Source organism: Excalfactoria chinensis, chromosome 2, assembly GCF_039878825.1.
Source record: "Excalfactoria chinensis isolate bCotChi1 chromosome 2, bCotChi1.hap2, whole genome shotgun sequence".
NCBI classification, from domain to species: Eukaryota; Metazoa; Chordata; class Aves; order Galliformes; family Phasianidae; genus Excalfactoria; species Excalfactoria chinensis.
This window is the reverse complement of record NC_092826.1, coordinates 47,649,067-47,661,320: the sequence shown is the minus strand read 5'-3', so window position 1 is coordinate 47,661,320 and position 12,254 is coordinate 47,649,067. Positions and strand designations below refer to the sequence as shown.

At 37.9% G+C, this 12,254-nt stretch overlaps 1 protein-coding gene across 1 annotated transcript in view; it reads left to right on the top strand.

Moving 5' to 3' along the window:
* LAMA1 (laminin subunit alpha 1) overlaps positions 1–12,254 on the top strand; it is a 95,245-nt gene that overhangs the window by 80,137 nt on the left and 2,854 nt on the right. Inside the window, exons 52-62 of the mRNA XM_072329414.1 lie at positions 888–1,002; positions 1,197–1,367; positions 2,056–2,207; positions 2,689–2,874; positions 3,347–3,500; positions 4,625–4,737; positions 5,754–5,943; positions 7,851–8,009; positions 8,748–8,901; positions 9,490–9,623; positions 10,716–10,938. Of these exons, the coding sequence (XP_072185515.1) occupies positions 888–1,002; positions 1,197–1,367; positions 2,056–2,207; positions 2,689–2,874; positions 3,347–3,500; positions 4,625–4,737; positions 5,754–5,943; positions 7,851–8,009; positions 8,748–8,901; positions 9,490–9,623; positions 10,716–10,938 (1,751 nt within the window). The remainder of the gene's footprint in view (positions 1–887; positions 1,003–1,196; positions 1,368–2,055; positions 2,208–2,688; positions 2,875–3,346; positions 3,501–4,624; positions 4,738–5,753; positions 5,944–7,850; positions 8,010–8,747; positions 8,902–9,489; positions 9,624–10,715; positions 10,939–12,254) is intronic.

Genomic DNA, 12,254 nt, shown 5'->3' with positions numbered 1-12,254 from the left:
CTCTTTGTGACAGGCTGTAGCAAGCATTCAGAGCTGTTGCCTGGAACAGTGCTTCTCTGATCTTTACCTTTGTGAGCCTTGTGCTTCCCAGCTGTCATTTATGGACAAAATTGCACTTCAGGTTGAGAGTTCTACTTCAGAAAAGAATTCTTGTAACTTAGTTTTGAAACTTATAACAGGTGAGAATTAATGTAGTGGTTTTTTGTTTATCTGTTTATGCATATAGTTTATAGCTGGTCTCTTGTTAATGCTTTCTATACTGTACCCTCCTGCTGAGCTTGTGAAGCTACATTTCTTTCAGTGTTTTCACTTCGAAAGAACAAACATGACTGAAAGAAAAGCTAATTAAATTATCTGTATTTTCTTGACAATAAGGTAAATTCCAGGACACTATTTATCTCTGTAATATATTGCTCACAGCAATATATTGCACTCAGATGCAAACTTGAATCTTAGTTGGCACTGCAGCATGTAAGGGATTGTGGCAGGGAAAGCTTACATTTTTTGGATGTATATCTGGAACCAAATTAGGTTGTCTTCCAGACCTGAGAAACAAAAAACAATTGCTACATTTACCCTCACTCAAAAGCTATCACTTTTCAGCTGGGAATTCAACTAAGAGTTTTGGAAAATGGCCTGACCTGTCATCACAGCACTACAGGCTTACATGTTTCTGTTTGGGAACAGTGCTATCTGATTCTTTTTCAGATTGGAAATGCCATCTGATAAGAAACCTAAAATAGCCCCCTTTTTACTTACACTGGGCTGTGTTCTTTAAGCCAGATCCTCTCTTCTTATTACTGAAGAGAGATGAATCTTTTCTCTCAGGAGATTCCAAATGCTGTTCATTGCAAAAAATAAAAAACAAACCTTGTTTTGTCTTTCAGGAAAGGTCTTAATAGTAGGATGTATGTGGGATGTATCAAGAATCTGGAAATATCCCGTTCAACCTTTGACTTGCTTAGAAATTCGTATGGAGTAAGAAAAGGCTGTGTATTGGAGGTAGGAGACTCGAAGGTTTATGATTTTAGTGTTGTTGAACAATGAATAGTAATATTTATGAAGGAATATAGTGAGTTGAAATTGACTTGTCTTGAAAAATTGTAGGCAAATTAATATATATGTGAATTTTTTTTTTCTTACTGGTTGCAACAGCAAGACAAAGTTCATAATTATTTCTCTTGTTCATAAAATAGCCTATTCGTAGCGTGAACATCTTGAACAATGGATATATCGAGTTGGAACCTAAGTCCTTAAGTCCAGAATCAGAACTGATGGCAACTTTTGCTACAAAGAACAGCAATGGCATCATCCTTGCTGGACTCAGTAGGGGACTGGAGAAGCGACGACGCAGACAAGCACATTTGGCAAGTACTGAAAATGAATATCTTTTTAGCTTTGTTTTTGTCATTTGTGCTTGAAAACAATACATGAAATTTTGGTGGCGGAAATAAAAATAAAAATAAATAAAACTCTGATCAGTTTAGGGAAGGCCTGAGCTCAGAGAAGGTAAAAGGACAAATAGTACAGAGATCGTAGCAGGGTGGAGATGAAGGATCTGTTAGCAGAGATCAATTGCTAAGATCAAAACTAGTTTTTAAACAAATAACAACAACAATTGCACATGAATTAAACACTGAAAATTATTTTCCACTTTTGTTAGTCATAATTATTTACTGAAGCATTTGCAGCGAACAAAGGACTCATATCTGACTGGCTGTTCTAGAGGTCCTAGAATGCAGTGTCAAAAGTGTTAACAGGAATGCTTAACCTGATCCTTTCTATTTCCTTTCCTCTAAGCAGGTATGTGTGTAGGTAAAAACAATCTCCTGGATTTCTATTGGTGAACAGAGAAATTTTTCATGCCTTCTGTTAGAAGGCTTTGCATTCTGTGAGATGTTAATACATGCCTAATAGTTTTTCTGTTTCAGTACAGTTTGTTTAAAAAAAAGCTGGAGGTAAATTTTTCCGAACTATATGCTGTTTAATCAGTGATGAATGAGTGACAAAAAAACGAGTTGTAGTTAAAAAATAATTTTCTGATTAAATCCACAGCCCTTCTTTTCCATTATGCTGATTGATGGTCATCTTGCAGTGCATGTTAATGCTGGAGATAGAGCAAGTACTAGAAAAGTAATTCTTAGGTCTGCTAATGGAACATACAGTGATGGACAAGAACACTCTGTCATCCTAATTCGGAATAAGAGGTACATATGACTGCAAACAGTTCTACCTGTTTAATTATTGTATGCCCTTGTCACATCACCGCAATCTCTGAGAAGCTGCCTTTGAGAGCTCATTAGGTGGAATAATCATGTTGTGTTGTTCTGCTTTTACTGGAGGTGTTCTGATTTATATGGTAATTGTATACAGAACACAGCCACTGATTATATTGTATTAAAAAGCTCTCAGAATCTCGAGGCAGCTTGGCCACTTGAGTGAAGTATGCTTAATAGTATTAGAAAAAAATATAGCTATCAAAATAATTTGCAAAGATACTCAACAAAACAGTTAAAAATTATCTAAAAAATGGTCTTCTGGTTTTATTTTTTTTCTTCTGGACACTAAAAGAATTACTGAATTTATGGAATCTTTCTTCTTAGAACAGTATATTTCTTAGGGTGAAAAAAATGTTTGTAATATGAAAATGCCTGAGACCCTTGTTGAATGTTTTCTCTATCTTTTTAGAATCATTACTGTACAGGTGGATGAAAGTAACCCTTCAGAACTGAAGCTTGGTGCATCAGCAGAAATGAGCCCCATGAACATTTCCAACTTCTATGCTGGTGGCATCCCTGCAGGAGAGGGCTTCTTTGGGCTAAAAATGACTGGCTCCTTTTATGGCTGTATCAGCAATCTTATTTTTAACAAAGAGTAAGTCAGAGTGGTAACTTCCATGTTCTGGAAAGCTGAACATATATTTTGAAATTGCTCTCCCAACATCGTTAATTTCTCTATTTCTTTAACATAATGCAAGTGTTTTACTAATGACCTGGCATCATAACATGAAGAAAATTAATACTGATTCTTAATTGCTACATTTACAAATAACAGTAAACATGTCCTTAATGTGTATATGGATGCTGTGCAAAGTACTGCTCTCTATCATAGTTTCATCTGTTCTTACAGATGCCTCCAAGAATATTTTCTATTAATATTGTTACATGGGGAATTATTTGCCTATTTTTGTTGTTGTTGTTGTTGGACTTGATGACTTTAGAAGTGTTTTTCCAATCTGAATTATGCTACGGTACTGTGAATCTTTCTGTTGTGATAGAGCTCGTGAAGTACTTTCCTTGTGCTTGGGATTTCACCTCTTAATATGTAGGTATTTTAAAACACACAGGCTATTGGATTTCACCGCTTCCATGAAGTACGAACATGTGGATATGGACAGCTGCTTTTTGTCTGAGAAGCCTAAAGCAGCCATGCAGCTAGAAGATGTGGAGATTCAGGCTGAACTACCAGTTCCCCTGAGGCCTCCTACAGATACAAAAAAAGTATGCATTACAACAAAGCTCTGTTGCTTCTTCTAGGAAAGTACTCGGGTGAAAGTTGCATTTTTAGCTTTGTGGAAAATTTTCAAAACAAGGACTGTATGTATTTGCTGCTTCTGTGATATGTTGTAGCCCAGTCGATGTGGATTTGAATTGATTACTTCCTGTGGGGAAAAAGATATATATATGTTTATAAATTTGTGAAGCATTCTGTTGGCTTTCTGAAAGCGAAACTTAGCTAGGTTTATCATGGTTCAATCTGTAACACTGAAAAGAGAAGTGGAGTGATAATCTCTCAGCAGAAGGACTTGACATTAACTATTATCTTCAGTTTGTTCTTGCCAAAGTAATTCCGTGCTGAGATTTGCGTTAGTTGGGCAATTTAGCATTTGCATTTTCCTGGTCACACAGATACAGTCTCTGGTCTGTGTCAAGGAGGAGGCACAAACTGTTACAGAGGAACACAGCACCTGAATGCAGCTTGCATGGCACCTGTTTTCACTCACACAGTCCCAGTTCCCAAAACAGCATTACATTTCTCCTCCTGCAGCTGCACATCTTCCTGATGAAGTGTTTCCAAAGCATCTTGAAATCATTTTTATGTAGCAAAAGAAAGCGGGATTTTATGCATTTCATACAACTCTGACTATAAAAAGAAATAAGCTGTCCTTCTTAGAGCTCATGTATGGTTTTGGCTCATACTCTGTTACTCAGCTCTTCATTCCCTAAATCATAACAAAAGTGTACATCTCCATTAAATGGGAAAATATTTCTGCTAAGTCTGTAAGATTTTAACTGGCATTTTGCTTTGTCTTTTAACATTTGTTAGCAGAAGGGCTATCAATTAAGAGAAATGGTTAATGCATACATCTCAAACTATAAACATTTCTTAGTAGAGGAGATTGGTACTGCACATGAGACATAGCTTTATCATTACCACTAGTCCTCTCTGAGCAAAATTGATGGCTTGAAAAGGTTAGGAGTTTAGCAAATTGATGTTACTGTATATTTTGTGGTTACTGTGGTGCTCAGTTTTTCTGCTTATAAAGATTAAAATAGGCATTTTGCCATTCAGCACTGCTGGCAAGCAGCTCATACTGTACCTCTTAATAACCCTTCATTAACAGGTGGCTTGTGCAAAAGATGAGCTGCCTGATCATGTTCAAGGTGCCCATCAGTTTGGACTTGCCAAAGGCAGCCATATGACACTGCTCTTCAATCAGACTACTGTCAGGAAAAAGTGAGTATACCTTATTGCATATGCACATAGTGTGTTACTCTCTAATGAACTACAAGAAGCATGATGGTGGCTTTCACGCAGAATCAGTGCGTTATGAGCTTTGAAAATGGCCCTTACCTCAATTTCTGTGATTTCCTCAAAGGAAGAAAGTATCACAACTACCACATCACAAGTAACACATCTCCCTCAGGTTTGTGGTCATGAGTTTATCAGAGTTCTGCATTTTTTTCCCAGTCCTTACTGGTCCCTGCTGCTTTGTGTGATGCAGATAACATCTTACCCTTTCTGGATTTCTGCAAATGTACCTTCCACTTCTCCTTCCTTCCCAAGGTCACCAAAGGAGCTTAGACTGTGTAGCACTGTGTAGAGACTGGCGTGTGATGTGATGTGATTCCTGCCACTCATTTTTTTTGAGGTCCTCGAAACAAAGCCTGCAAGCCTAAGTTCTTTCAGCTTAGAAAGCCTCGGCAAGCATAGGGAAAAGAACCCTTTCCTTTCTTAGCCATTACATTTTAACTACTGAATATAAGAAGGTTTCAGAGACTTGATGCTATGCTATCCTAACTTAGCATCTCTATAATATATAAGTAACTTTTCCATGAATAACTTCTGGGGATTCAGAGCGCTGAAACAGCTCCTCTGTCTTTAAGCTTTCCTCTGTTCTCTGTCTGCCTATTTATATTCCAACAATCCTGGTTAAAAGTAATGGGATTTGTTCCTTCCTTGGGGCAGTAGGCAAACCTGCAGTCATAAACAGCTGAGCCTGTAACTCTTAAAACCTGGCTCACTGTATGCTTTTCAAATTTCTTACAGGTACAACACTGATTTGTATTACGAAATGCAGTATAGGTCATGCCTTCACAGAACACAATGCAAATTCTATTTTTCTGGCCTTTGGAATAAAAGAAATGCTTTCATGAAGTTAAATTGGTTGAGGCTGTTCTCTACCTCCTGAGCAGCTTTTTGTCAATGCAGAATAAAATATGTAATGTTAACACTGAGTTTTTATTGTCTAGACTTTCTGTCCAGCTGAATCTCAGAACCTTTGCCTCCAGTGGCTTGATTTACTACGTGGCTCACCAGAACCAAATTGATTATGCAGCCTTACAGCTTCATGGGGGACAGCTCTATTTTTCATTTGATTTAGGCAAAGGAAGAGCAGTAGCTTCTCACCCTGCTATTGTCAATGATGGAAAATGGCATACGGTAAGTAGTTACCAATTTTTTCCTCCATTTCCTCTTCTCTGCTGTTACTGGGATGTCTTTTCACTGCCTTTCCTGTACAGTTTCAGTTCTGTGAGGGTAAACACGTTTTAAATCAGTCATGAAACCATTCAGATCAATGCACAGTTAATTCCTCTAAAAATCTTTGGTTGATGCATTGATTCCACCCACCAAGATTCTGAGATTATTTAGGAATAAAGCAGTTCAATCAGTGTGTAATAGGCATAATAATCATCTTCACTGGAAAAGTAACTGAGAGATCTAAACATTCTGATCTTTTCCACAAAAAGCTTTCCACACACTGTGCTACCAAGGGCTTGCAACTGAGTGTGGGACAGGGTGAAACTGTGGCTGTAGAGTTTCTCCTTTCTCCCACTTACCACTTAATGCTTGAGTGCTAATAGTGCTAATGCTAACAAATAATCGCCATGGATTGTGCAAAAAGAATAAGGTAAACATTTTGAATCAGTGGAGGCTGGAGGAAGAGTGTTTGGCATAAGGCAAGTTCTGGGAGGAATTATGACTGTAGATTTCAAAACAGTATGTAGCCTTCTGTACAGAGGGTCTGTGTGAGGCTCCATCAGCACAGTTCCTCTGAGCAACCCAGTGACTGTTGGCTCTGTCTTTCTTTGCAAGAATCACCTGTGATGTTTGCTGCAGTTTTAAAAGCAGCTCACCACATCATTTATCTTTAGGGCAGGTGAGGTTGACAGCATTCATCCTGCTAAGCTTCCTTTCACTTGTTCATATGTGGAGCCTTAGCTCCAGGAACTGTATTCTGTGGGATAAGGTGATTGATGACACAGAGCTGCCAATTTTCCTCAGTGCCTGGGGAATCAGCAGAGTTATTTTTGGTTTTCATATATAACAAGTAGAATAATAAACAATGAGAGCTACCAGAGAAAGCAAACGTGAACTTCTGTTAGAGAGTGATAACACAGATAAGCTCTGCTGCCTAGCCTGAAGGGAAGAACACTTCAGGATTTAAAGCTGCATGTTTAAAATAAAGTATAGCTATGTAAAAACTTATACTCACACTGTCAAATTTATAAGAGATGAAAAGATTCTGTATGAGAGCTGATCTTCCTTTACTACAAATGGCTAAAAAATGAACTTAAAACTTTTTTTCTGAAATCAAGGCTGAGTCACACAGCTGAGGATGGTTACTGCAGTAGCTGCACAATCAATTGAAACTAGCATGCTTTCCTGTCAGAAGAAACACCTTTCTTTCCATTTTTTGTCATATTGTTCTGCTATACTGCTTTATCCCCTTACCAATCCAGATGCTTCTGAAACCTCACCTGGAACCTAATTAGGATTCTGAGTGTGGCTGCAAGTAACTGGAGAAAAGTAAACAGTTAGAGATTGGTTATTATCTCAGCTGTATGTGCATAATCGTTTTCATGCAGAGAAGGCACAGGGTTACGAATGAACGAGATAGAGCTGGAAAGCTTTTTTGGTCATAGCGAAGTCAGCACTGCCCATCATAAAACTATATCGTAGGAGTGTGTGCTTCAGAGAGCTGAGATGGCTCAGCTGGTGGGCAGCACAGTGTTGCAGACAAACACAGATCTCTACTTTTCCAACTGAGTAACTTACTCATATCCTAAAGCAGTAAGCTAGTGATTTTAAATAGTAGTTGTTAAAACATTAAAAAAAACTGGGACAGGGCAAAATGCAATCATTATAGGCCCCTGGGGAAGCAAAAAAGCAGTTTAGGCTGCTCACTTGCATTCTGAAATGGCCTCAGCCTCTCTGAATTTCATGAGACTGCCTTAGTATTATAATACATGCAAGCAATCTAACCTTTAATGATCATATTTCTTCCTTGGCAAATGATGACTAGGTAACTGACTCACCTGATGTTTGCACACTGTCATTTTTTCCAGATAAGGACAGAATATGTTAAAAGAAAAGGTATCATCATTGTGGATGGACAGGAATTGGTATCGGTCAGTGCCCTGGGAGATGGCAGCACTTTGGATGTGGAGGGCAAGCTGTATGTGGGAGGACTCCCCTTAGACTATGTGGCGAAGAATCTTGGGAATGTAAGGTTTGGGGAGGGGCAAGGGGGGGTTAGTGTCTGGCTGTGAAATATTAGAATGGCTATACTGCATCAAACGCATCTGGTTTGGTATCCTGTCTCTGACAGGGGCAAAAAAGAAACAACAAAGAACATAATGACTCTTTACTAAATAAATCTTTCTGGCTCTCTATGGTTTAGTGATTCCAGCTAGAGCTGGAACCTTGTGTTTTATTAATAGCCCTTAATGGATTTTCTTTTTTCTATCAACCTCTGGGTTGAAAACAGATAAACAATATAAATTCTCATGTTCAGTAGAAGAGAAAAATATGACCTAAAACCTCAGAAATTGTATAACCTAAATCCTGTTGGATTCACATAGGAATTCAATGCCTTAAATATCTCTGAAAGGCTGCCTTTAGCTGTTTGAGATTAAAGCATACTGTTTACTCATGATTTTAGAAGGTATTTTTTGTCACCTTTCTCCTTGCACTGTTCACAATCCTAGAGAGGATTCTGGTGTTGATAGCTTTGTTTCTCAATTTTGGTTGTGCTTTCTTCACCCTTGCTTTTTAATTGCATAGTGGGGGTAATTTTGAATATGCAATTACTAAAAAGGATAGTGAGAAATTCTAATTAATCTTATTGCTGGATTTTTGCTACTGTGTTTTGTTGTTAATTTACAGTAACCTCAGGTGAATCACAAAAAGACCATTGCAGCAGTTTTTATTATGCATTAATTCCTGAATTTTGGTATGTGTAGGTGACTGACAGTATTCCTGCCTGCATTGGCAGTATGACGATTAACAGCAAGCAACTGGACAAGGAGAGCCCTGTCTCCATCTTTGCTGTGAATAAATGCTATGCAACAGTGCAGGATGGCACATTCTTTGATGGAACTGGCTTTGCTGCTCTTGGTAAGTGTCATTAAATGGAAGCAGTGTCTTAGTGAATTAATGCCAACAAAAATGTATCTGTTTTAGTCCTTGTTGGAAGTATACATATTTAACATGTCCTGCATACATATTTCTGAGTCCTTTCAATTCATGCACCCCAAAGTGGCCATTTTCATATATAGGGTCAAGGAGTTGATGACTTTGGGGAAAGAAAGAGAGACCTCTTTCTTTTGCAGCTGATGTACATGACACATTCATAGAATTAGTCTGAGGTCCGATAAAGCGTATGGAGACAAAAGATGCAAGGGAATTGTGAAGTTACTTGAAGGATTACATTCATTTAAACTCTTGACTCTTTCTTCAGCAAATTAGATAAAAATGTTTTAAATCTAAATGAACAAAATGAAACATATCTGGGAATGTTGCTTTTCCAGTATAAAATGTGAACTTTGATTTTGGACAATTTACTTTGGAAAAACTTTAAAGAGTTTCTGCAAAATCCTATCCCAGCAAATTAATTAATGTGCTTTTTAGGTCTTTTAATGACTGCATACGAATGTTCCTTTAAACTGTGAATTCTTTCATTAGAAGCTTGTAATTTCTTTTCAGTCAGAGAAGGTTACAAAGTCCGTTCTGATGTGAACATTACACTTGAGTTTCGTACTACAGCCATGCATGGTGTTCTCCTTGGAATCAGCAGTGCTAAAGTTGATGCCATTGGATTGGAGATTGTAAATGGCAAGGTAGGCTGCCATGGGCTGGCATACTCATTTCACAAGGTTTGTTATAAGTGGGAGGATTAAATGGTAGGGTACCACTAAAGAGTCACCACTGAAATGTGGAGGCAAAATGTCAGAACCAAATCCCTGCAGAACTGGTATGGGGCAGACTGTAAGTATCAAAGCTTCTCGTCATAATATGATAAAATGTGGGATTAGCAGAAGTATCTGGAACTTTCTGCCTTTGTAATTGTTGTAATTCATTTTAGCCTGAAGCCACTGTGACCTCCCATACTAGATATCTTTTATGTTAGACTGAATATATTCCTTTCTTGCAGTGTAATACTTTTTCTGCCATAGAACTGAACTTAACCTTCTTCAGCATATTCTCCTATGTACAAAACACCCTGTTTTGTAGTCTCTTCTCTGATATTCATGAGCAGTATTCTGGACAATTAATTCTCTCTGTAAATCCATTGGCCATTATGCTCCGTCAGCATTTGAACGATCAATACATAGTGTACCACTCATCTCCTGCAGAAAAAAAAAAAATATATATTTGATTGCTCTTAAGTATTTCCTTTCCTCAAAAAGAGCTCATTTTTTATTCAATACTTCCTAGTTAGAGATAGTGTTAAATATGACTATTTCTATAGAAGGTATTTTCTCTGCTCGTATTTACATATTAATCCTTATCACAGAATTCAAGAAATGTTTACTGCTTTTAAAAACAGAGGGATGAAATAAATAAATACACATACTGTCAGTAATAAGTACTTGTAGTTCATTTCCTTCATCTAGGCACAGCAGTTCTTCTTTCAAATCTTATGTCTCTGTTTCTGTGAGAAAATTGTTATTGTATTTGTAGGAAACATTGAAATCCTATGTACACAAACCTAGCCACAGATCATTGCACGGATGGATCTAAGTCTTTTAGATTTCAAGTATAGTTCAGTTAAGGACTCACAGTCAGTCAAAGTAAACATTAGCTCTGCATAACTACCAAACAATTGTAAAATGGAAATATCTGCACCAGTATGATTGTGCTTTTATCTAGATAAATTAGTTAATCTATTCTTACTTTATATCTTTATTGTCATCTGGATGTTTATGCAGGTTTTATTCCATGTCAACAATGGAGCTGGCAGAATAACAGCTACATATGAACCAGGAGTTGCAAACAGTTTATGTGATGGAAAATGGCACAAGCTTCAAGCAAACACAAGCAAATATCGTATCTCGCTGATAATTGATGGGAATTTGGTTCATACTGATAATCCCTACATTCAGTCAACATCGGCAGATACAAACAATCCCATTTATGTTGGAGGTTATCCTGGTAGGTACAATAATATTTCTTTTTCCTTCTCTCCCTTCTGTGTACTTCTTTTTTTCCTAAGAATCATCCCCATCTCCTCCTCTGTCATACGTTCCTGAATGAGTTACAGGTCTTAGTTACCATTTTGCATGTTGTTACTGAGGCCGCAGTGTTTTAATGATTGCATTTTTTCATGGTGGAATTCATTCAGCTGTTGAGTGGGTTGGAGAGATGAACTGAATGATTTTACTTTCCTACACAAACCTACCCCTTAGTTTCTGAGATGGATTACTTCTGTGCTTCCGTGTGGTTTGTCTTTCGTAGTATCCCTGAGGGTTCACAACATCCCTACCTGTATATGTTCAGGTGCAATTTACTTTTCCCTCTAAATTCATAGCATCATAGGTTGGCTTAGGTTGGAGTGGGCCTTAGAGATCATATAGTTCCAGCCCCCCTGCTGCCCTCTAGATCTGGCTGCCCAGGGCCCCATCCAATCTGACCTTACATGCTTCCAGGGATGGGGCATCCACAGTTTCTCTTCACAATCCAGTGCCTTGCCACTCTCTGAATAAACAATTTCTTCTTAACATCTAAGCAAAATCTCCCCTCTTTCAGTTCAAAGACATGTCACCAATAAAAATGCTGAAGAGTGCTGGTCCCTTGATGGGCCCCAGGTGCAGACCTTTTCTAACTAACCTGCATCTGAACGTAAAGCTGTTGACAACAAACCTCTGGCTTTGGTCATCCAACCAGTTATTTATCCATCTAGTTGCTCAGCCTTCAAATCCACATCTCTCCAATTTAGAGATAAGAATGTGGTTCTGGACCATGTCAAAAGCCTTGCACATGTTCAGGCAGATAACATCAGTTGCTCTTCGTAGGTCTATGGATGTCATCACTCCACCATTGAAGGTCTCCAGATCAGTCAGACATGATCTGCCCTTGGTGAAGCCATATTGACTGTCTTGGATCACCTTCTCATCTTGTGTATTCAACAACATCTCTTCCATGTTCCGTGAATTTCCCAGGCACACACATGAGGCTCACCAGCCTGTAGTTGTCCGTGTCTTTGTTTCTCCCTTTCTTGAATATGGGAGTGATGTTTTCATTCATCTAAGAAAAGTTTATAGAGTACAGTTTTCTGCTTTATTTTTGCTATTTCCTTCATGTCAGAGGCTATGTACAAGTCACATTTCAGCAGAGGCACATACATATGCCTTGCATATCTTCTAATTAATCATATATCCATCATACAATGACGGTAATAGAGAAAGATAGTAAAACAAAAATTATATAACTGGAATAATTTTAAATTTTATGACTTGTTTGCTGATAAT